The sequence below is a fragment of the Aquila chrysaetos genome, chromosome 24 (assembly GCF_900496995.4).
Source record: "Aquila chrysaetos chrysaetos chromosome 24, bAquChr1.4, whole genome shotgun sequence".
NCBI lineage: Eukaryota > Metazoa > Chordata > Aves > Accipitriformes > Accipitridae > Aquila > Aquila chrysaetos.
The window spans coordinates 11,506,163-11,527,202 of NC_044027.1; the positions used below are offsets into that span (position 1 = coordinate 11,506,163).

The 21,040-nt window shown below is 44.9% G+C and overlaps 1 protein-coding gene across 1 annotated transcript in view; it reads left to right on the forward strand.

Annotated features, from left to right (window-relative positions):
* The window catches only part of PAPPA (pappalysin 1), a 181,704-nt gene that overhangs the window by 103,946 nt on the left and 56,718 nt on the right, over nucleotides 1–21,040 (forward strand). The window contains exon 10 of the mRNA XM_030000700.1: nucleotides 2,658–2,854. Within this exon, the coding sequence (XP_029856560.1) occupies nucleotides 2,658–2,854 (197 nt within the window). The remainder of the gene's footprint in view (nucleotides 1–2,657; nucleotides 2,855–21,040) is intronic.

Consider the following 21,040-nt stretch of genomic DNA (forward strand, 5'->3'; position numbering starts at 1 on the left):
TCGCATTAGGAGGGAACATTTGGAGCCAGTGCAGGAGTATGTTGCTATATAAATGTTGTGCTTACTTCAGGGCCGGTCGTGAAAATAAGTCAGTGCTTCAGGAAGGCCAGGGAAACACTGTTTAAACACATATGCCTAAAATTAGGCTGTGAGTTTCTGGGTATGCGTTTGCATCAGTGGGGTGACTGCATTGGGTATGCGTAAAGAGAGCGTACATGTGTTTGTGTGTCAATGTTTCTGTCAGTGTGGGTGTGTAGCAGGATGCACTTGGGTGCCGGTGTTTCACTGTAAGTGTGTATCTGTGCATATGTTTATATGCTGAAGGTTGCGTCTTTTTAATATGGTAGGTATTTTCCTTTCTTTTTTGTTTTTTTCCTTTTTTACAGAAATAAGCCCCTTTTCATAAAACAACAAAGAAACTCTTTTCCAAAAATACATATTTTCATGTTTGGGATTTGTTTATGAGGATTTTTGATCCTGACCACAGTCTTTCCAGGGCTGAATATTTCTCAGAGATTTCTGCTGAGACTCTCACTCAAACTGGGACATAGTGCTCTGAGGCTGGTGAGCTGCTTAGCTTTATCCTACTGCTCTTGGGTACAGCAGAGACCTGGCTTACGCTTTGATACGTCTCTGCAGAGAGAGGAGCAGAACAAGAGATGCAGAAGGATAAGGTGAGGGAACCCAGGGTTTTTCTCCATGGCCATCACAGTTACATGCTCTCTCTGCCCTTTCCTTGAGCTGGCCAGACACAGAGTGTGTCTCTCCCAGGGATGAATGAGCCACACTGGTGTAGCACTGTGCCAGCATTAATAAGCCCTGCAGAGAAACGAGGTATGTTACGGGGATGTCCGAGCTTGGGGCTCTCGAGGCACGTACCCATCATGCGCAGTTCAAGCGCACGTTCCCAGCTGGGTCCGTATCAGATGAGGAGTAGCAGGGCCCTGCTGGCATCAGGGCTGTTGGGCAATCCGGCTGTGGGAGGAGGCAAGGCAGCGGGCGCTGGGGCCAGCACTGCTGGGTTGCCTTAGGGCCCATCTGCACATCCACCCGAGCCCCCTCCCACCCTGGAGTAATGGGACACCCTGGGGAGCCATTGTCATCTTTTGTTTGTGAAGCACTCTCCCAAGCGCTCCTCCTCCGAGCTCTTCGAGGTGTGTGGTATATGTTTGGTGGCTCCCAGCCATATGAAGATTTGAAGATGTGACATGTAGGGTCAAGAAGTTTGGCCACCCCGGGAAGATTCGCTCAGACACAGGGCTGCACTCATACAGCTGAACGGCTTCCAGATTCATGCTGGCTCCTTTTCGCCAGCTCGGAGTACTGGCCCAGCAAATACACAGTTCCCCACACTTATCCACGTACACAAGTTGTCTACAGAGGTCTTGAGGAAATGAAACCGTAATGACATAGACTTGTCCATTCTTTCGAACTCACACTCTCTTAAGGACCTGGAATTTTGCACGGGGGATTGAGAGGAAGGGAGGGAAAAAGGAGTGAAAGTCATTAAATAATTGAATTGCAATAAACTGATTTTTTTCTGGCTCATGATGGTATTTCACTGTGTAAACTAGGAGGAAAAATAAACAGGGGATTTAGTAGTTTGGAAGTAGCTCAAAATTGAGCAGCCGTTGGATTTTCTGACACCTAGCTCAAGATAGTCCAATGCTACCGACAGGACTCTCCTTAGGGATCGTTTCCATCAGTCCAGCTAGCAGCTCTGGCTAATTTCCTACCGTTTTTTCAGCAGGCTTATTTGCCAGACAAAAATACAACAGGCTGTCAGAACTGGATACCTCTGGGGACTGGCAATGATAATACAATACAAAATAGGATACCAACAGGTCAAAGGTTTCCATTTCACAGAGTACTCTAATGACTGAAAGTCATTATTGCTATGCAGTCTGTTTGAAAAGAGTAGATGGATCTCAGTTCAGTTTTTAATGGGCCAGTGTTACAGAAACAACCTCAAAAATTTGGCATCTTTGTTGGCAGTCTCATTAGAGAAGCCACAGAATAAATGGACAAGGATAATAAAGTCTTCTGCTGCTTTTGATCCTTTCAGGTCAAATCTGAGTCATGTTGGTTGAAGCCGTGTGTGTATGTGGCAAGCTTACCCTCACACTATGTATACCGTATCTGCTCTTTGGATAAACAGATCTGTTACGCCCTTTGGTCACTACAACTGTGAACTTGGCGGTTTTCGCCATCCCTAAATTCACAGTTGCTGCTGCTGTTGTTGTTTTGCAGATATCTTTTTAAAAACAAAAAGGGAAACATTGTAGACCAGACCCTCTGTTGGCGTTTTTCCATCCAAGTTGGTGGAATTATGCCAACACCCACATTGTCTCTCTATGTATTTTCTCTCTCAGCTTTTTTCTGTCTCCATCCTTTTAAATGGAGATAGATGAAAATAAGCAGAAAACCCCTTACATTAGGAAATATCTTGGGGGAATTGCCCAATACAAAAGTCGACTATTGTTGCTTGGCTTTTTTAAAATCACCTTGCTATTGCCTAGAAGCGACCAACGCTTTCACTTCCCAGTGACCCGGCCCAGCAGATACATGACCACTGATGTTATCGGGTCCTAGCAACTAGATTGCAGACATGTGTAGCCAGTCCTTTGTGATTTCTCTTCTCTGCTTTCTCCTGGCAGATGAACCCAGCAGGTGCTATTTCCATGATGGTGATGGAGTATGCGAGGAATTTGAGCAAATGACCAGCATCAAGGACTGTGGTGTTTACACTCCCAAAGGCTTCCTCGATCAGTGGGCTTCCAATGTCTCCGTCTCGCATCACAGTGACCAGCAGTGTCCAGGATGGGTGGTCATTGGTCAGCCAGCAGCAACCCAGGTAAGGAAAACATACTCCCTTTCCTGTCCTGGAAAGTGAAGTCCAGCAAGGAGCAACATTCATGAGCGTAGCTAGATGGTCAGCGTTCATACGTGATGTTACCCCTGCCTGTTAACTTGCTGCTTCACCAAGGAAGGCCCCTGACAGCAGTTTCCCTTTTTCTGAGCCTGATTAGTAGTGATGAGTTGAAATTCAGTTCCAATCATGCAACTAAAAACTGGCTGAAGCTGTGACCTGCTTGATTCAATAGGAGGTGTAGGAGTCACCTCGGCTAACTATCATCACCTAAAAGACTAGACAGGCTCTCTGCAGCTAGCACAGGGTACTATCTTGCAGCGATGAGTTCTGAAGGCTAATGCCGAATAATACAAAAGAGCGTTCTTTCTTTTTTAATAGTTTTGTGTTTTCTGTCTCCCGGTTTCATAAAAGCACCCTATTGTTCTATTCTGAGAAAGGTCCCATCCATTCCCAAAGCCATTCATTAGCTTTAACCCCCTTCTTACATGTCTCCTTTGTAACATAAATAGCTCCAGTTACCATAACTTTACCTTTTGTCTCCCTGAGAGAATTAGATCCAAATGAGTTCAAAAAGACATTAGATAAATGCCTGGAAAACAGAGCTGTACACAATGCAGATGCAACAGTCCAGATGCAACCTGACTCAGGAAAGCTCACACTGCTTATTGTTGATTTTTTTAGAGGATACTGCAGGGAAAGGATCATCACAGATGAGAGCTGCTTCATATATTCCTCCTTCAGCATCCACCGTCGTCCCTTGCTAGAGATAGAGCAGTGGATTAGGTGGACTTTTGGTTTGACGCAGCAAAGTTGTTCTTACATTCTAATTATCTGGGAGGTGTCTTGAGTGGGCAATGCAGAGAATGCCGTGTCACAGATATGACAAGTAGATTTCTCCGTGAATAGTAAATGCTAAGCATTTCCAGTTGGCTTGCAAGAGAAAACATCTTTATCCAAGAGACTTGGCCTTGTTCACATTGCACAAGTCTGTAACAAATTAATGACCAGGTCAGTTTTAAATGCACAAAGCGTGGTTAGCTGGCATAGTACCAAGACAGAATCCCGAGCCCAGTATTGCCTTTTTGTCATGGACTCATTTATTATTTCACACTGTAAAAGGAACTTTCCTCTGGACCCCTACCAGTGCCTTCATAACTTCTTTCTCATTCGAGCTCCCTATGCTGTAGTACAGTCCAAAGCCCGCTGTCTCCAGTTCAGGTGCTGCTTTATGTGGATGTCCCCAAGCACTCTGTCCCCGTGCAGCCACTACAGAGAGCTGCCCTGATTTTCTCCTAATGCACTGGTAGAAACGCAGCCACGCCATGCAGTAGGTAGCATATGGTCCTGTGGTGGAAAAAACACCACCGCGCACACACACAACAGAAAGCCCTGCTGTGTAGCCACAACTCAGGCGTGTTTGTTGTACCCAGATGAGATGAAGTTGTCACAGCCTTGTGAAAAAAAAAAAGGGGGGGGGGGAGCAAAAAAAGCTGTTGTATTTATAGGCAGAGCACTAGCATATCACACACTGGCAGAGTGAATGGGAACATGCCTCCTGTTATTGCCTGGCCCCTGGGGAGATAACAGTGTGCTATTTACTTCCAGCAAAAGGAATTTTTGCTTTAGCTCAGCTGGTCCTATTACACCAGTTTGAGTGCATGGGGTTCATTGACCTTTTTAATCATATATGTTGAGAAAGTCTTTGTTTTCCCCAGGAACAAGACAGCCTTGTCGGCTTGTGAAAGCACCTGACTTGTCACTCCGGAGAGGTTAGGTGGGGCAGCAGGTCATCAGTCTGTTAGCTAGCGGAGATGAAAATTAACCTGAGATCTCCTCTAATCACTGCATGTAATGATCACTGGTGTGTAAACATGTTTGGCTTCATTATCTGCACAAGCATTGAGCCTTAGGGGTTTTTTGTATTGATGAAAGGAGCACCTTTCCTCACCCAGATATCTTTCAGAGTAGGTTGTGTGCTTGCTGGTGTTGTGCAAACTTTTCGTGTTGTTGCTGGGTAGTTTCCTGATTAATCAGAGTGGCATTTGTGTTGGCTTCTCATCAGGAATGCTATGAAAGATATGTTTGAGTGCAGTGCACAGCAATATACAGAATACATAAGCTGCCTGTTTGTTAGCCATCTTCATTTCTTATAATTGCTCCAGCGTTCTCAAGGTGCTTTAAAGCATTTTAAGCATGTCCTTCATGATTTAAAATGTTTCTCATCCTTAGACATCTCAACACCCGTTTCTCTGCATGACTGTCATAGTTTTGCCTAGGCTGTTTCTGAGGAGTAGGCATCGCAGGTCGGCTTGTTATTGTGGTATTTCTCAGCAATATCTGCCTGCACGCAATTTTTTACTGTTGAAGGATTGTTTATGAGCACAAGCCGGAGAACGCTTTCTTATTATTGTCGAGTTGCTTCTGTGAACTGACCACCCCACACCTGTTTGCTCACTTCACCTACGACATTGCCTGTTTCTGCAGAGTTGGTTGTTCCTTAGAAGTAGGGTGCCTGCACTTGCTTATTATTTTGAGATGGATATTACATGCTGGTTCCTTACTTGTTAGTATGAGGCTGCTGAATGGCAACATACTACGGGAGGGAAAAAAAAGTTCACAGTATAAGATTTGTTTTGAACAACAAAATGCTTACAAAGAATGACACAGTCTTGGCGAAGAGATACACATTTGAAAAATGGAAAGGTCAAACAGCCCCCTCCTTTAAACAACCACTCTTTCTGCAGAAGCAAGACTGATAGACAGCCACTTCTACTTTCCTGGCAGCCACTCTTCAGTGCTGATTAAGAAATATTCTCAGTACTGACAGCATCATATTTAGAGCCAAAGAGGACCAGTCAGCAACATTGCACCAGCACAGAAATGCGAGCACCAATGCAGGGTATTTTTACAGTTTGATTTCTAATCTGGTGTCCTCTGCAGATCTTGAAGCAGATGCTGCTCAGTACCTGTTGTCGACTGCAGGAGGAATTCAGCAATAAGGGCTTTGCATGCTCTTGGGCTGCTCTTTTCCTTACTGCTCTTGCTGTGAGTTTGTAAACAGCCTGCCTTGCCATCCACTGTGTGTGAAATATTATCGGTGTTGATGTACTGGTTATGTGGGGTTTTCTACAGTGCTGTTTATTTCTCAGGGCCTTTCTTGTGCTAAAGATTATTGATGCTAGCATTAAGTCATCAGCTGGTGTATGCTGGCAAAGACTACAAAAAGGCAGTAGCACTGGGCAGATTTATACTAGTTGAAGGACAGATCCAGTAGGCATAAACAGTCAGACAAAGGGTGCTTCGGCTGATCTGTTTTGTGAATAGCTGCAATTTTTTTCTGTATTGGAAGTCCCCAGGGACTTATTTCCCTGACTGGTTTGTACCAAGCTAGGGTCAACCTCCTTGTTACCAGCAGGAGGGGGTAGGACATGGTCTCCTGACACCAAGTTAAGCACACCTGGGCTTGACAAGACATGAGTTTAAAAAGCCGACTCGTGGTCTACCCAGACAATCCCCGTTGTATCGTCACTGGTGAAGCTGCATTGGTGAGGAGTGTTAAGTAGGAACATGCAGTGTGGATTAGGTCACTGTAAAAGGTTGGCTCTCCTGTAGGGTTCAAGAAACCAGGGTCTTGCAATGACCTTAGTCAACTCAATCTCCATGCTCTCATTGCACACCAATTTTGTTTTGCCACAGTTCACGCTGGGTGAGTGCATTAGCTTATATGTTAGTCTCTCTTTCTGGAGTAGCAGGAAGGATTTGGTTATTTTGCTAAAGTGTCTTTTCTATACAGATGTGCCTTTGGAGGAAGCCTCTGACAGGCCTGTTTCAGGAGGGTTGCTCCATGGCTTGGGCGAGCGGAGCAGAGGCAGGTGGGTGCAGACCAACCACAGGAGGCTGGAGATACCATTTCTCCTTTCCTCTTGCTGGTGGCACTCCTGCTTTTGGAGAACTGATTCATCTGCGGTTTCCCTTTGGGCCTTTATAATAGACAATTATAAGAAGGGACTAATGGATCTTTAGGTGGCTTATTGCTGAACTTTTTACTCCTGTCACAGCAATGTGTGCTCCAGACTTGGAAGTTGCTGTGTGCATTGGTGATTTAGAGGGCCAGTCCCCCAGTAACTGAAGTCTTTCATTGCATTTCCTCCCAGTTGTGCAGAAGTTGTTTAGACCAAGTAACCATATATATATATAAAAAATATTTTTTTTCTCCCTATGCCATTGTTTGAGCTTGGTTTTCCCCTGTATGGAAAAAGCCACACAGCTCAGGCACAGTTAACCGAAAGCGGACTCTTTCCCGAGGCTGCTGGGCACAGACAGATCCTGGGATTCGTTTTCGTTCCCGGACTACTGATGAACACACCCTGTTCTCCTCTGGGTACCCCACAGGGGCTGCTATGGAGTAAGAAGTTGTGGAAGAGGATTCTTATTACATCTTTCCCACAAACAGAGGCCCCCTCCTGCCCCTATTACAGTTCCCACAATTGCACTCATCCAGACTCACTGTAACAAACCTATTCTTCCACCAGCAGCAGAAAGATGTCTAGAATTGCAGTATGTCTGAAATTGCCCACAAAAGGAGAAGACAGGAGCACAAAAATATTCTGAATACTAGAAGAAATAACATGGTAGAGCAAGTGCTCCAAGAGTGGTAAGAAAATACCATTAAGAAAATTGAAGAGAAAGATGATGAAGTTCTCTGCCACGCAGTTTTATTCTGTCTAATAAATATAATGCTAAAGACAATTCCCCAAAGATCCAGCAAAGCCAACAAATAGAGTAATCTTGAACAGGAGTGGGAAGAGAGGAAACCTGCAACTTTTAATGGAGAAGCCATTCCTTTCCTTTGGGGTGATCTTGCTGAGAAGAGGGAGGGTGTCTGTCTGTCGGCTCTGCAAGTGGCCCTTTTTGAACTTCCCAATTCACAGCCAAGTACTGTCGCTCTTCAACGGTAAGAGTTTTGTTGTGGTTGGAGGGATAAAAAAATCCCTATTTTTAATAAGATGATTTGCTTTGCAAATGTCTTTGTTATTTATAGCCGAGTCAGGCTTTGAACCGCTAATCTCTGGAGGATGAGGGCAGAATCCCACTAAGAAAAACCATTAATGGAGGAACCATGAGTGATCAGAGACCAGTTCTGGAAAAAGATGAACTGGACACTGTGCACAGGCTGTTGCAAGAGGAATGTAGGTTTGCTGTACGTATCTGAGCTCATTTCCAGTACTGGCTGATCCACCAAACGGCTTCAGCTTAGGTTACAGAGTCTCCAAGTCTAAAGTTAGTTCAAGGGGGTCCAAAACTTCGTCTGTATTTCAGCCTTCCCCTGGATACTACAAACCAGCCAATTTGGTCTTTTGCCTGAAGGCTGGAGAGTTGCATCACGAGCCTGGCCCTGACCATCAGGCAAATTCAGGCTGGAGTGCTCCCTCTTTGGCTCAAGTGATGATATTTTTCATATTTTTTCAATATACAGGGATTAATTAAGCCTTATCAGAGCCACACTGCTTGGTTTCTGTTTCATTTAATAGAGGTGGAAACCGGAGCATAGAAAGGTAAAGCTACTGTTTGAGGATTAAACCTCAATATCCTTCAGAGATGTTGCAGGCACTGGGCATTACTGAGCCTAGATCTCCCCAGGACTAGGAAGTTCAGGACGTCTTGAAAGGGAGATATTCTTATCTTGGATAAAAAGCAAACTGTTCAGGGCCTGCTGAGAGTCACTGTCTGGGAGCAGAGACAAACCCTGGAAGGGTTTGGGGACATTAAATCTGCATTTTAGGTCTGTCAGCCACCTCACACCATCCCATTTGTGAATTAATCAGTCTTTATCCAAGCACAGTTTGGCTGTCCATTCGAAGTACAAGAGGACGGGAAAACTGTCCCACCAACTCCTTGCTTTAATGGCTAGAAACCTTGTTTCCCACCTGTCTTGCTGGGAAGGCTGGATTTTGCAACCTTTCTGCCAAAGGAACTCCACTGGTCCTTATTCTCACATTTGCATTGATGCTTTGCCTTGTTGGAGGAGGTGATCCATGTGAAGGGTCCACACCAAGGTGAGGGATGCTACAAAGATGTGTGCTAACATCAGTGCCATGGCTCCTGCTCAGGAATGATCTCAGTGTTCTGGGGAGGTCTCGGAAGCAAAATAAAATGACAAATGGGATTTCTAGGTAGGCTGCCTTGAACAAGACTCGGTTGCAGAGAGATGGCTGAGAAAGAGCATTACCCTTAAAGTCGATCCAGAGCTGGCTGGAGAATTGGGGATGCTGCCCATCACCTGGCTGCCTGCTCCCTACTAGGACAGACAGTGATTCCCTCCCTCTCACCCCTCCATCCCCACGTCTTCCAGTGCTCCTCTGCTCCTGGCAGTAGTAAACTAGCAGACCCCATGGCTGATGTCGTAGCCTCTGGCTGATTTGTGTAAGGGGAGGACAGAGAGAACACAATGAGATGTCAGAGGAGATTCCAAGCAATTTTGCCAAACACTCAAGGGATATTTTTTTCTTTCCCCTCCCCTCCCCCCTTAGTTTTTAGAATAATTTTTCAAGAACACATATGCAAGTCATCTAAGGGAAACAGAACAGTGAGTACCAGGGGCTGGTACACTGTGTTCCCTTTGTGTACTGTAGAGAAAATAGATAAAAGAAACAAAGGATGATGCAGAGAGCAAAGCAGCCATCAGTACTCTCAGAGAGGTTCAGTATGACCTTTTCAGAGATGAAGGTCAAACCAAAAATCCTCAGGTGCCGGAAATTGGTCCCATCTTCCTGGGACCAGCAGACAGTTACCACTAACGAAATGAGAGCAGAATTCCATGCCATTTGTTGTTGCTAGAAGCAAGAAGAAAGGCAAGAAAGGAATATTGTCTTGGATAATAATAATGATTACGTGCTTCTTTAGGAAGTAACTTAGCATTTTATGATCATATCTGCTGTACACCCAGCCACCCACCCAGATTACATGTGGTAATAGGAAACAGATTGGACCCCCCCAGCATCAGCAAGCTGGAAAGCCAGACCCCATGACAGCAGTGCTGCTCGTTAGCATGCACTCTTCTGAAAGGAGACCCCCCTCCTCGGCCCTTGCCCCTCAACCTGCCAGTCTCTCTGTCTGCTGTTGCTGCTCACAAGCCTTTAGATGCAGAGCATGTCCAGCCGTAAGCGTGGGATAGCTCTCCTGCATCCCATCCGGGTTGTTTGTCTTGGGTCCGTCTCCATTCAGAGCAGAATGATTTTGCATAAATGCATCGACACGTCTGCTTTGTTCATGCATGAAGGGTTCTCGGCATTTCTCATCCCACCCCCGCCCCGGCCGTCTTCTCCCTACCCCCCTGGCATGTAGCTTCACCAGCTTTTGCATGATTTCCCTGTGCAACAGCAAATAAACCTGCCTGAAGCATTGCCAGTCAATCAAGCGCAGTTAAATATACCCAGTCGATTATTTTGGATAGAATTAAAACAAGTGATCGGAAGGAGGGGATGGAAAAGGGTGCAAGAGCGAAGCCATAATGGGCTTTACTATGTAATTTGGTTTCATGTTCTGCACAAGAAAACATGTAAAATATGTAAACAGAGCTCTCCAGGATTGTAATGTAGCTACAAAGCCACAGATATACAGGCAGGCAGGGTGCTATTCTTCAGCAGAACGGAATGCCATCCCCAAAACCACACGATCATTTCTTTAAGCCTGAAAGTAAACTTTCTCATGCCAGGAGCGGATAATTTATTTTTTCTTTTAAATGAAGGATTGTCTGCACTACTTGTTCGGAGTACTGTAGGCATTTTAGCCCACATTGTCATAAGAGACCTCGTATTTTGAATGCCAGTGAATTTTAGGGTGTTCATCTTGAGATGTCTCTAAAAGGCATGGTTTTTGGAGGATGGTGCTTACCCAGCACTGTCCTGAAGGTCTCTCGAGTCAATGCCTCTGTCCCCACCTGCAAATAAGTATCTGCTTTAAAAAGAAAAAACCCAAAACTGGCAACCATTTTGATAAACTTTTGAGCTGCTCTAAATCTCTCCTGAATCATGCTGCCTTAGTTGGAGCTGTAACTGTTGAGGAACCCCAAATTCATGCTCATTTTTGGAAATACTGCCTGTAGAGTTGGAGGAACACTGTTTCCTCTGAGGTCATTTCAGTGGTGAATCTGATAAGAAGACATGATTCATTCATCTGGTAAGTGGGCCCAGCTCCCCCTGCTATCAGCGGGAGCCTCCCCTGGGCCTGGGTTTCTACCGTAGCCTAAGGGTCCGGCTGCAAACTGTAATGCAGGTCAGGAAATGGTTATTTGCATGATCAGTGCTATTACCTGTCTGTGCATGTACCTACTCACTGGGAGAAGCCCTCATTTCAGGAGAACATCAAGTTCTGCTTAGCCATTTTGGTCACTGGGCCAAAATCCTTATGCTTAGCGTTTTGGGCAGTGGATCTTATTTTCCCAATTTTTGGTAATGAACCCTTGCATCATCGCTCTTGAAGACAAGTCTCTTTTCAGAGCGGGGAAGCTGAAGCACACGGTAGAGATAACCTTCTTTCCACCTTTCTCCATCCAAATACCTTTGAAAAATCTGCCCTTCTAGCAGAGCAGATCTGTTCCTGGTGCACTGCACTGTGTTGACACTGTGACCCTTACCTGCTGGAAAAGGAAAGCCTCACTGTATGGAAATATAACTGTTTCCCAGTGGTTGTTTCTGGTGGAAAAGGCCAAGCCTTGGCCACTGTGAGTTCCTCCATCCCCTGTGTTCCCAGTCCATCCTCCCGGAGCCTGCTCGTGGGAGGCAGTGAGGCTGAAGGAACCGTGAGCTTCCTCTCACAGACGATGCTCGTACTTTAATCCCTCCAGTAACTTCTTTTGAGAGCAGCTGGGAGTTTCTGTGAACTCCCCTACTAGCCTGGGACATCAAGGTTGAAATGCTCCAAGGAGTCTTTTGACTTAATTTGTTGGAGTTCGAGGTTTATTAGAGCAACCAGGGCTGTTCTGAGGTTAGAGGGAAGTGACAGGCTGCTCCAGAGACCTGCAGCCAAACCTTTGCTTGGGTGGAGGTGTGCACGGGCTGGAGGAAACAGCTGGCTGCTGCTCTACGGACTCTCCCTGGATGATCCAACTCATTCAGAGGAATTTGCTTGCACGGTGGTGGTTTCGTTACTCTGCAGTTTCAGTGGGAAAAGCCCGGTGAAGCAAGGGGCAACCTTCTGATTTGCATACCACAAGCCGTGCCTTCAGGTATCAAGAAAAACAAGCTACAGGGTTTAATCTTAATTAATGCACGCTGACGTAGAGCTGACTAGTTGGATGGGAAACCAAAAGGCTTTGCCTGCTGAGGTGTAACTGTACTCAGCTCCCCAGGATGGCACATGGTAGCTCTCCTCTGCGCCCGCTCTGCCACACTCCCTGGGAGCCCCACCACAGCCTTCCCTCTTCACAGTGTAAATTCAGGGCCTCTTCCCAATGTATCATCTCCCTGGATGTATCCAATTAAGGCCTGTTGACAGCCCAGAGCAGACTTATACCCTTAGGATTAGAGGCATGTGTACGTCTTCATATAGGGGAGGACAACAACTGGGTGTCTGGCTGGCTCGCTGGGAGTGCGGTGTGGGAAGCTGGGCAGCTTGGAGAGGGAAAAGGAGCCAGGGAGAGAGAGATTTGCACCCCCAATTATCCTTGCATGTGGAAACGCTGTGTGATGAGGATTGCGTGTGGTTTACACAGCGTGTTTACATGGTCTATAACCCTAAACAAAGCTGAAAAGCATGACTTTAACTCTGGAAATAAAAGCGCTGGAAACCCCTGGTTTTCTGCACATGAGAAAGTTTTGTTCTTTAAACACACAGATGTTTTTAAATGAAAAATCACTCTTTTGACCTTTCCTGAATGTGATCATGTGGTCAGAGCTGACATTAACCACTGCACGGCTGTTTGCTTCAGCCGCAGGCGAAGCTTAGCGAGCAATCTTCAGAGCTCGTGGTAGCACCTGCATTGTCTCACATCTCTTGGAAGCTGCCCCTGTGCCCCGTGTGCACTTGGGGCAGTTCAGGGGAGACAGGGTTAGGTATGGGGACGTTTAGGGTCTACTCCTACCGTGCTGGAAACAAAAGCATTGTGTTTCTTTCCTCCTTGATAGCTGAAAAAGATGTGGCTTAATTTTTTTTCCTATTTGTCTCTCTTCCTATCAGACGTGTTGCCCAAGTGCTTCTAAGCATCTCTGTCCACCTCAGCCAGTATGTTATTGTGGTGGAGAACTCCTCATCAAGCTGAAGTTCTTTAGGGATTTGTTGTTGTTGCTTTTGGGCTTTCTCTAACAAGCTGTGTGCTTTCTTCAGCCAAGCAAATGTATAGGACCAGCTTTGGGAAGGAAGGAGGGGATGTTACCAAGTGGATTGTAACAAGCCCAATCCTGCTTTGCCTTGCAGGAATGCCAAACCAGCAAAACTACAATGAATCCAGTGAGTCGGATCCACTAATATAATAATAAAAATATATTTAAGATCCTCCTGTAGCGTGGTGCACATTCTGCCTTTGACAGTTTGATTTTCTGATGCCAGCTGCTCCCAAATGAAATGCTCCAGTCAAAGGGGAAAAAAAAAAAGAAAATCTTTTGCTCTACTCATCATGGTAAAAGCTTACGGGATGGGATTGTTTTCCTTTGCTGCAGCACCCCCACAGCCAGCCTTGGCCCGCAGTTTTATGCAAGTTTTGCTGTAGTGGACCTAGCTGGTTCAAGTTAAGAGACAGGCAGTTCGGGAACCCGAGTGTGCAGCCAACAATAATGTTCTGGCTACTGTATTTGTTTAACCTTGCTCTCCAGTGGATGGATATACAGTCTGTTAAAGCACTTATCAGTCTATAATGCCTTCACACTTTTGTGAGCAGCAGTGTGGAAGTTGTAGACAGGAGCTTTTGCTGCAGATTGAAAATGTCTTTTAGCTTTAATGAGGCTGATGTTTGCAAAACTAAAGGTATAAGGTCTTGTTTGGGTGCTGTTTCTTTATGCTGTCTGTCTAGCGGATTGCATTTGGCTGCTATTTCTACTAGATGTATTTGTGAATTTGAACGCAACAGCAGAATGCAATTCAGGGCTAATTCTAAGAATTATGCCTCCTAGGTGAGATCCCAGCAGTGCTGGGGTGGAGGATGCTGTTGTTTGAGAGCGGCATCTTTATGTCCTACTGCTGTGTTGAAGAAACAGCAAACGTCTGATACGAATAAACAAGAGCACATGGCAAATTGCTCAGTTACACTTTCATGTGCTTCATATGAGACTATATTCTGCGTTGCTGTGTCCTTGGAGCTGTCACTTTTGCATCCTTTCAGTGTGCATTACTGAATGGCAAAAGAAGCAGGGGCAAGTACAAATTGCACCCGTGAGCTCCAAATGCTGGTGTTTACTTGTGGGCTTATGTAAAAGTTGAGTTGATTATTAAATCCCATTAGCACAATTATTTCTTCTTTTTCTCACTCTTTTTCTGTAGTTTCTGGCCCTGGCTTAACTGATGTCTTTGGGATGATCCTTTGTACCATGCAAAAAGCATCTGGTTAGGGTTTTGTTGTAAAATCAAAACTCCATATTGTTTTTTTCCACAGGTCCAGCTAGCATCCTAGATATTTTGATTACACCTGGCTGGATGTCAAAGCTGATGTGGGTTTGGGATAGGGCCAGTCACAACTGATTTACAGTTTTTTCAGGTATACCATGTGAAGTTTATGGTTTTATATGATTTTGATTTGAACTCACCGGTTTTAAATGAAGTTTGCTTTGAATCTGGAGATAACAGAAATTCAAAGGAAAGCTCAAAGAATGCAGGTCTGCATGATTTAAAAATTGAAATATATTGTTCATACAGACTCTTTGGAAGTGCAATAACTGCATTTTTTGAGAAAGCTAAAGTTAATAACACATTGAATACATATGCAATCTGGCCCATTGTCTAATGGAAATCCCTGTAGCTCCTATTTGCTTTCCTGAAACTAAACCAACTTCTATGACAAAACAAAATAGCCCTTGCATCTCCCACTCATTTCTGAATCACAGCCCTGTGATAGCATCCAAAACTCTACCCAAGGAAATTTCCCTTTGGAAATGAACACTGTCATTTTTATGGTAAAGTAGAGGAATCTATCATCGTGTCACACTGCAACCGAACTATTGATGCCATGTCATATCAGCTGCAGTGTTTTCATACACATAAAGGTCACTTTCCAATTACTAAAAAATCCAGCCAAACCTTCAGTTGAAAACTGGGGCTCTGTGCTAGGAAAGCTGTAGTAGCGTGCTAGCTGAATACTAAGTCTGCAAGGTCCAGACACCATCGGCTGCTCTAGATTCAAAGGGCAAGTGGCTGTGCTGAGACTCGACGTAGCAACTGGCAATGGAGCTTTATTTCGTCCTGCAGGAGACGTAATCTGCTTCCCAATCCCACAGCCAAATCCTGTTCTTCATTACACGGGTAAAATTGACAGATGAGATTTCCTCTTACTTCTGAGCCAACTGAATCTGGGAGTAATATAGCATCAGTGTGTTACCCCAGGAGTTTTATCAGCTTCCAGTTGATAAAGCTTTTCTGTTGATCACCTGCCTGCATGCCTTTGTCCTGGAGCAGGACATGCTGCAGTTTTTCATCTTTTGCCATCAGACCTTTAAGTACCCCAATGAAAACAGGCAAAAGCAGACAAAGAGCACGAAACTCAGTAAAACCATGTTACCAGACACAGAGGACAAGGAGAGGTTTGGAGTAGAAGCTGGAGTTCATGAGTATCAGAGGTAAGGGAAAGTTGCTGCTGAGGAAAAAGCAGCAGACTAGAAGGTAAGAAGGCTATTGAAAGCTTATAAGCGATTGAAAGGTTTTTTATTTTATTTTTTACAACAACAGGGTATTTTAAACTCATTGTTAATGTACATAAAAATTTAATATATGTCCCAGTTTGGAAAAAGTAACTTTGAATGCTTTCCTGAAGTCTTAGAGGCCAACCTGAAATGACCCAGTGCTGACTTTCATAGTTGGGCAGAGAACGGTTGACTCAAATCTTCTGACGGGACAAATCCAGAAGACTAATAAAGAGACTAGTCTTAAAACATTTCTGACCAGAACCTAGATGAAAACCCAAAGCAAAATTTCTGATGTCCCTTGAGTAAGCCTGTGTGTACAGTTTCCATCTGAGCTCTGTGGGCTCCTGAGGTTTGAAATGGTCATAGAAATTGGCTGATTTTTGAGGTGTTTGTTGGAACCAAATGGTGGCCTTTTTAATGGTTCAGTGCTCACTAATGTGGGCAATTTCATTTTTGCTGTAACTCCAACCCAATTCCCAGCCTAAATGAGAGGAACAGTGCAACAGCTTTCAGAACAGATTGGAGGTCTGTGCTGCAGTCGGCAAACTGGGTGGTGTCCATGTGGCAGTCAAGCTGCCTTATAATATTGGGCAATAAACAAGCAGGAACCTTTCTGATATTTAGCAACTGCACCATAGTTCCTCATCCTTGGGTAAGATTAACCTTAGGTCTGCAAGAACAATAACATATTTAAGAATAAAAGGTCTGGGTGACTGCCAGCCCCCATGTCTGGCAATGGAGAGAGAAAGTTTTCATCTGTAAGGGATGTGTTAAAGTGCTGCTTATGTCATGGTTGGGATTCTCTGGCACGTGTTGAGTTAAATATAAACAACATTCTGCAGAGCAGTCAGCTAAAAATTGTAGATTAATGAGGTTTCATTACTGTGGTTGAAATCTGTTCTTTAGCTGGATCTTCAAACAACAGAATATGTCCTGTTTGTGCCTTCATGGGTTTCATATCAGTCCATGAGTATTTCCATGCACTCATACAGCCTCACTCAGGATGTTGTGTGCTCCACAAATAGATGGTACCGTGGGTTTTACCAATAGATCCTGTTCCTCCTTGTTCTCTGGTTGCTGTTTTGCAAATGGGACAGGGTATAGCCCATTTCATCCCAGAAACCCGCAGCATTGTCTGTCTCGGTGCAGAAGTGGCAGCAGCACAGTCCCCAGTAGAAAGGAGGGAGGGAGAGGCAGCAGCCTCGCGTTTGGGGCATGATAACCCCTTCCACCCTTCTCCAGAAGGAGGTTGCTCCCTGCTGCCTGAGGGACAAGTGCTCACGATGGCCCTTCACAGCCATTCTTAGCTTGAAGACATGGTCTGGAGGAAGCCCCACCATGGGACAACAGATGGGATTTTGGGAGCAGACAGATCTGCGCACTGGAGATTTGCTCTGTTTAGAGCCGCCCGTGGGCATGCAGACAGGCACGTCCACTCCAACCGCGGTGTCAGCCGTATGCCACAGCTGAGTAGGGCAGCATCCTAGTTTAAATAGCAGCTTTGCCTGTCTGCATTTAGAATCATTTTGATGTTACAATGTGAGAGATGAGAACCACCAGTGTATGCAAAGCCTGTGGTGTCTGGCTGTGCTTGCTTGATGGGAAGGACAGAGGGGGGTGGCATCTGTTTGTATTTAACTCACTCCTGTGGGGAGCTATGTCCTTCACACGTGTATGTGCTTGTTTGTCCCTTCTCTTTGTAACATCTGAGCACCTTTTTGTGGCTGATGGCTTTTACTCTCAAGATACCCGTGTGACATGGGGAAGTATCATCCTCGTCTTACAGATGGGGGCCTCAGGCCTGGAGAAGCCAAGTGCTGCCCAGAAGGTTGTAATGGGGCCAGGCACTGGGCACAGTCAGGTTGAGACGTAGTCCAGTGCCCAGTCCACGGGGTCAGTGATCCTTAACCTGTAGTTTGTCTGCAAGAGGAGCCCATCAACACAACTTAACATTGCCTGAAGTCATGGGATGGCTGGGAATCATTCACAAGGGTGCCTTCCAAAATTTGCTCTTCAGCAAATTTTCCCGTATTACTTTGAAGGAAAATGTTATGAGGAAATGGAGTTGATTGCAATAGTAAATGCGTTTTAGATGTGGCAATGAACTAAGCGCTCCCGATATATCACTTTTCTTTCTGCTGACACATTCCTCGGTCCCCTTGAGTAAGAGAAGGAAAACAGGAGAGGCGGTTTGAAGAACATGTTGTCCCTGTGATTGACAAGAGGTTGTATAAATCAGTCAAAGGGAATCCTCCAGGCATTCCCTCTTGTGGGAAGATCCCACAGTGCTCTCTGGCCTTGTTCATTCTGTCTCTCGATGTTTGTGTACAAAATGTGTGGGTGGGAGACGAGCTGGATTAGAACCTCTGAGAGGAACAGACATCGGCTCTTTTAATTGAAAGCAGCTTCCTAGGGAGGGGTATGACATGGGCTTCCAGTAAGTAGACACAAATAGTCCCCAAATACTTTGGAGCAGATACGAAGCTCCTGTGGATCCCAGTTGCTGTGTGGGTCTGAGAACCTGGATAAGCCCCAGTGAGCAAAGTTTTGAGTCCTGCGTGATGCTGTCATTCTTCAAAGCAAATACTTTAGTGTTTGGTAACACCCTGAAATGAAAAATACATCTATCCCTTCTTCCCTCCACAGCTGTCAGGTGCTTTAGCTGCTGTTTTCCATCATTGTAGCAAACCAGAGGATGTTAGGAAATAAATTATTTCTCATAAGCATGAATTCCTATGAATTTGTAGCCATGAGGAGAGATGATGCTGTGTCTTCCAGGCCATTGAACTTTTAGCTTAAAAGTGGTGGTACTGCAGTAATAAGTGCCTTCACACTGCTGCCTTCTTCTAGGGATGCCTTAAAAGCAGAGGTGTGAAAGACTCTCCCACCAAATGGTTCTCAGACTTGGCAGTTGTGGTGTGACAGTCAATAACAGGGTGGAATTGGAAAGGGGATGTATTTACCAAGCGCATTAGAGCCTATTGAGATGGTGGAGTTTGTAGGTGATAGGGACTGTTTATCCAATCAGATTGTTATTACAAAATCTTAAAGAACTTTCTTGCTATTAGCTAAGTTTACTGGATAGCAGCTAGCGTAGAAGAGGCTCTTCTAGCCACTCCTAATGTCATGTCTGTTAGACTTTTCCCACACTTTTCAGTTATACTCTTCTACTAAAAGAACTTTTTACCCTAGTACCACTTTGAAACACTTGTCTGAGTAGCGATGGATCAGCCTCAGCAGGAGGAAGCTTATCTAACCTGTTCAAACCAGACCAGTCTACCAAGTCTGCACACCTCAGTTCCACGTGTCTCAAACACAGGCTCTTTATGCAATGTTAAGATTTTTGCTAATATTCTCAGGCACAAGCAGAAAGAGCTGGAGTTCATACACACACACAAATCAAACAAGGCATTTAAAAGTTATCAGAGATTTCCAACCCATCTCAGCAGGGGTTTATTTTGGGTTTGATTCAAACTTTTGGTGAAGGTCTGGGTGATTTCTTAATACAGGTTTTCATTCATCCATTAAGTGGCACTTAAAATGCACCAAACGTCAGTACTTTTGTTTCTTTCAACCACCTTTTTGGACCAATAGAGCAGGAGGAGATATAAGAATAAGGACAAAATCATATAAAAGTAATGAGACCTTTGTTCATGTCAAAGACCTCTCTGACCATATAAATTGCAGATGTGGGTAAGATAAATTCCCTAGCTGGAGAGGTATTAAAATAAAAACCATGCTCCCAACAAGAGACAGGCTGCTGAAAATGCAAGAAGGGAGAATTGCGAAATGGTACATGTCGAATTGCTGGCCTGGATTTCAAATGCCAAAGATAGTTTATGTAAAGCCTTGCTCTGTTGTAAAATGTAACACTATCCACTGGCTAGCCTCAATGAAGCTTGGTCCCAGTTGTTTTAAAAAATAAATAAACTAAAAATCTTCTTCCAGCCCATTAAAGCTGATTTATGTTTTGCCCATAGATTCCTCTGTGCTGGATCTTGAGGCACTCAGATTATAGAGGTGATTACCTCACTTTTAGCCAATCTGGTTTCTCATTCCCAGGCATCCCAGGCTCTCTTTGCATTGCCCGGACTTTTCCTGCCGAGACCAAGAGGGCAGTTCCATGCAGAATTACTGAGTCGGCATAGGATTTTGAATGGTTAAAAATCTCTCTTAATTCTCTTGTTTCACTTCAGGGTTTTCTTTTTGTTTTAATAATCAGGGAAATTGCTTATGGGAACAGCTTTACTGACAGCACATCACCACCTGATTGCTCAGTTCAGGCTCTGGTCTTGGAAAGAAATCTAATACTGTCCCCAAGAGTACAGAGCTCCAGTTTGCACCTAGTGCAGGTGGTCTGTGTGACCAGTCCTAGGCTCTCCTGTGGCTGGCACAGCTGCTGGAGATGGTTTGGCCTCTTGGGCTACATTTGTAGCTCCATTGCCACTATACTGTGTGAGCACAAGGAATTCCCTCTATCCCCATGACTTTGGTAATGACAGTCCCTGAGTTCTCCAAAGTGTTGTGAATCTTAACAGGTACCCTTCAGGCGCTCTGAGAGCCTCAGCTGGAAGCATCCTTCTAATGCAGTTGTAGCCTTTTGCGTGGTGGGCATTTCCTTTCTCATGTTTGTTGGGGGAATGAAGGCTATGGTCGTGCATGTTTCTTTTTTGAAGCAGCTTCACTGAGCAGTGTGGTTTCAGTGTAAATCCTAGCATTTCTTGCAGCTTCATTTTCACGTCTTACACACTGATGGCACTGCAAGGCTCTCTGGTACTTAAATTCAGGTATTTTCTTCTGTGAGCTTTTCATCCATGCCAGCACTTGGGAGTCATGAGGTTGTTCTTTATTGGAAAGATCAGTTCGCTCATAATACCACTGCTGCCTGCCATGGAAAGTGCTGTAGGTATAGGAAGAAGCTGATTCCACTCACAGAAACTAGTTAACAAAACAAGAAACTAGTTTGCTTAAATTGGGTTGTAGAGGCAGGCCTTTCCTGGCTACACTTGCTTCCAAGTTTACATGGCCATCTGTGGCTTCCCTGGGGTTACAGTAACATGCAGGTTTAAATAGGACATTGCTTGAGTACTGTGGAGAGCATCTGCAGGCTGTCTGTGCTGTGAGTTGGTACTTTCAGAAGTGATCGTCGCTTGGACTCTAGTGGGAAGAGTCGTGGTCCATTTGGGTGGAAGCAAAGTTGTTCTGAATGCTGTCAAAGACCTCGTACCAAATTAAGGGGAAACTGTTGGCTGCCATCCAGCTGCTGTGAGTCTTTAGCTGCTTTTCATGTTTCAGTTTTTCTTATTGAGGTGGAAGACCTGGAAACTTAACTTTTGAATAA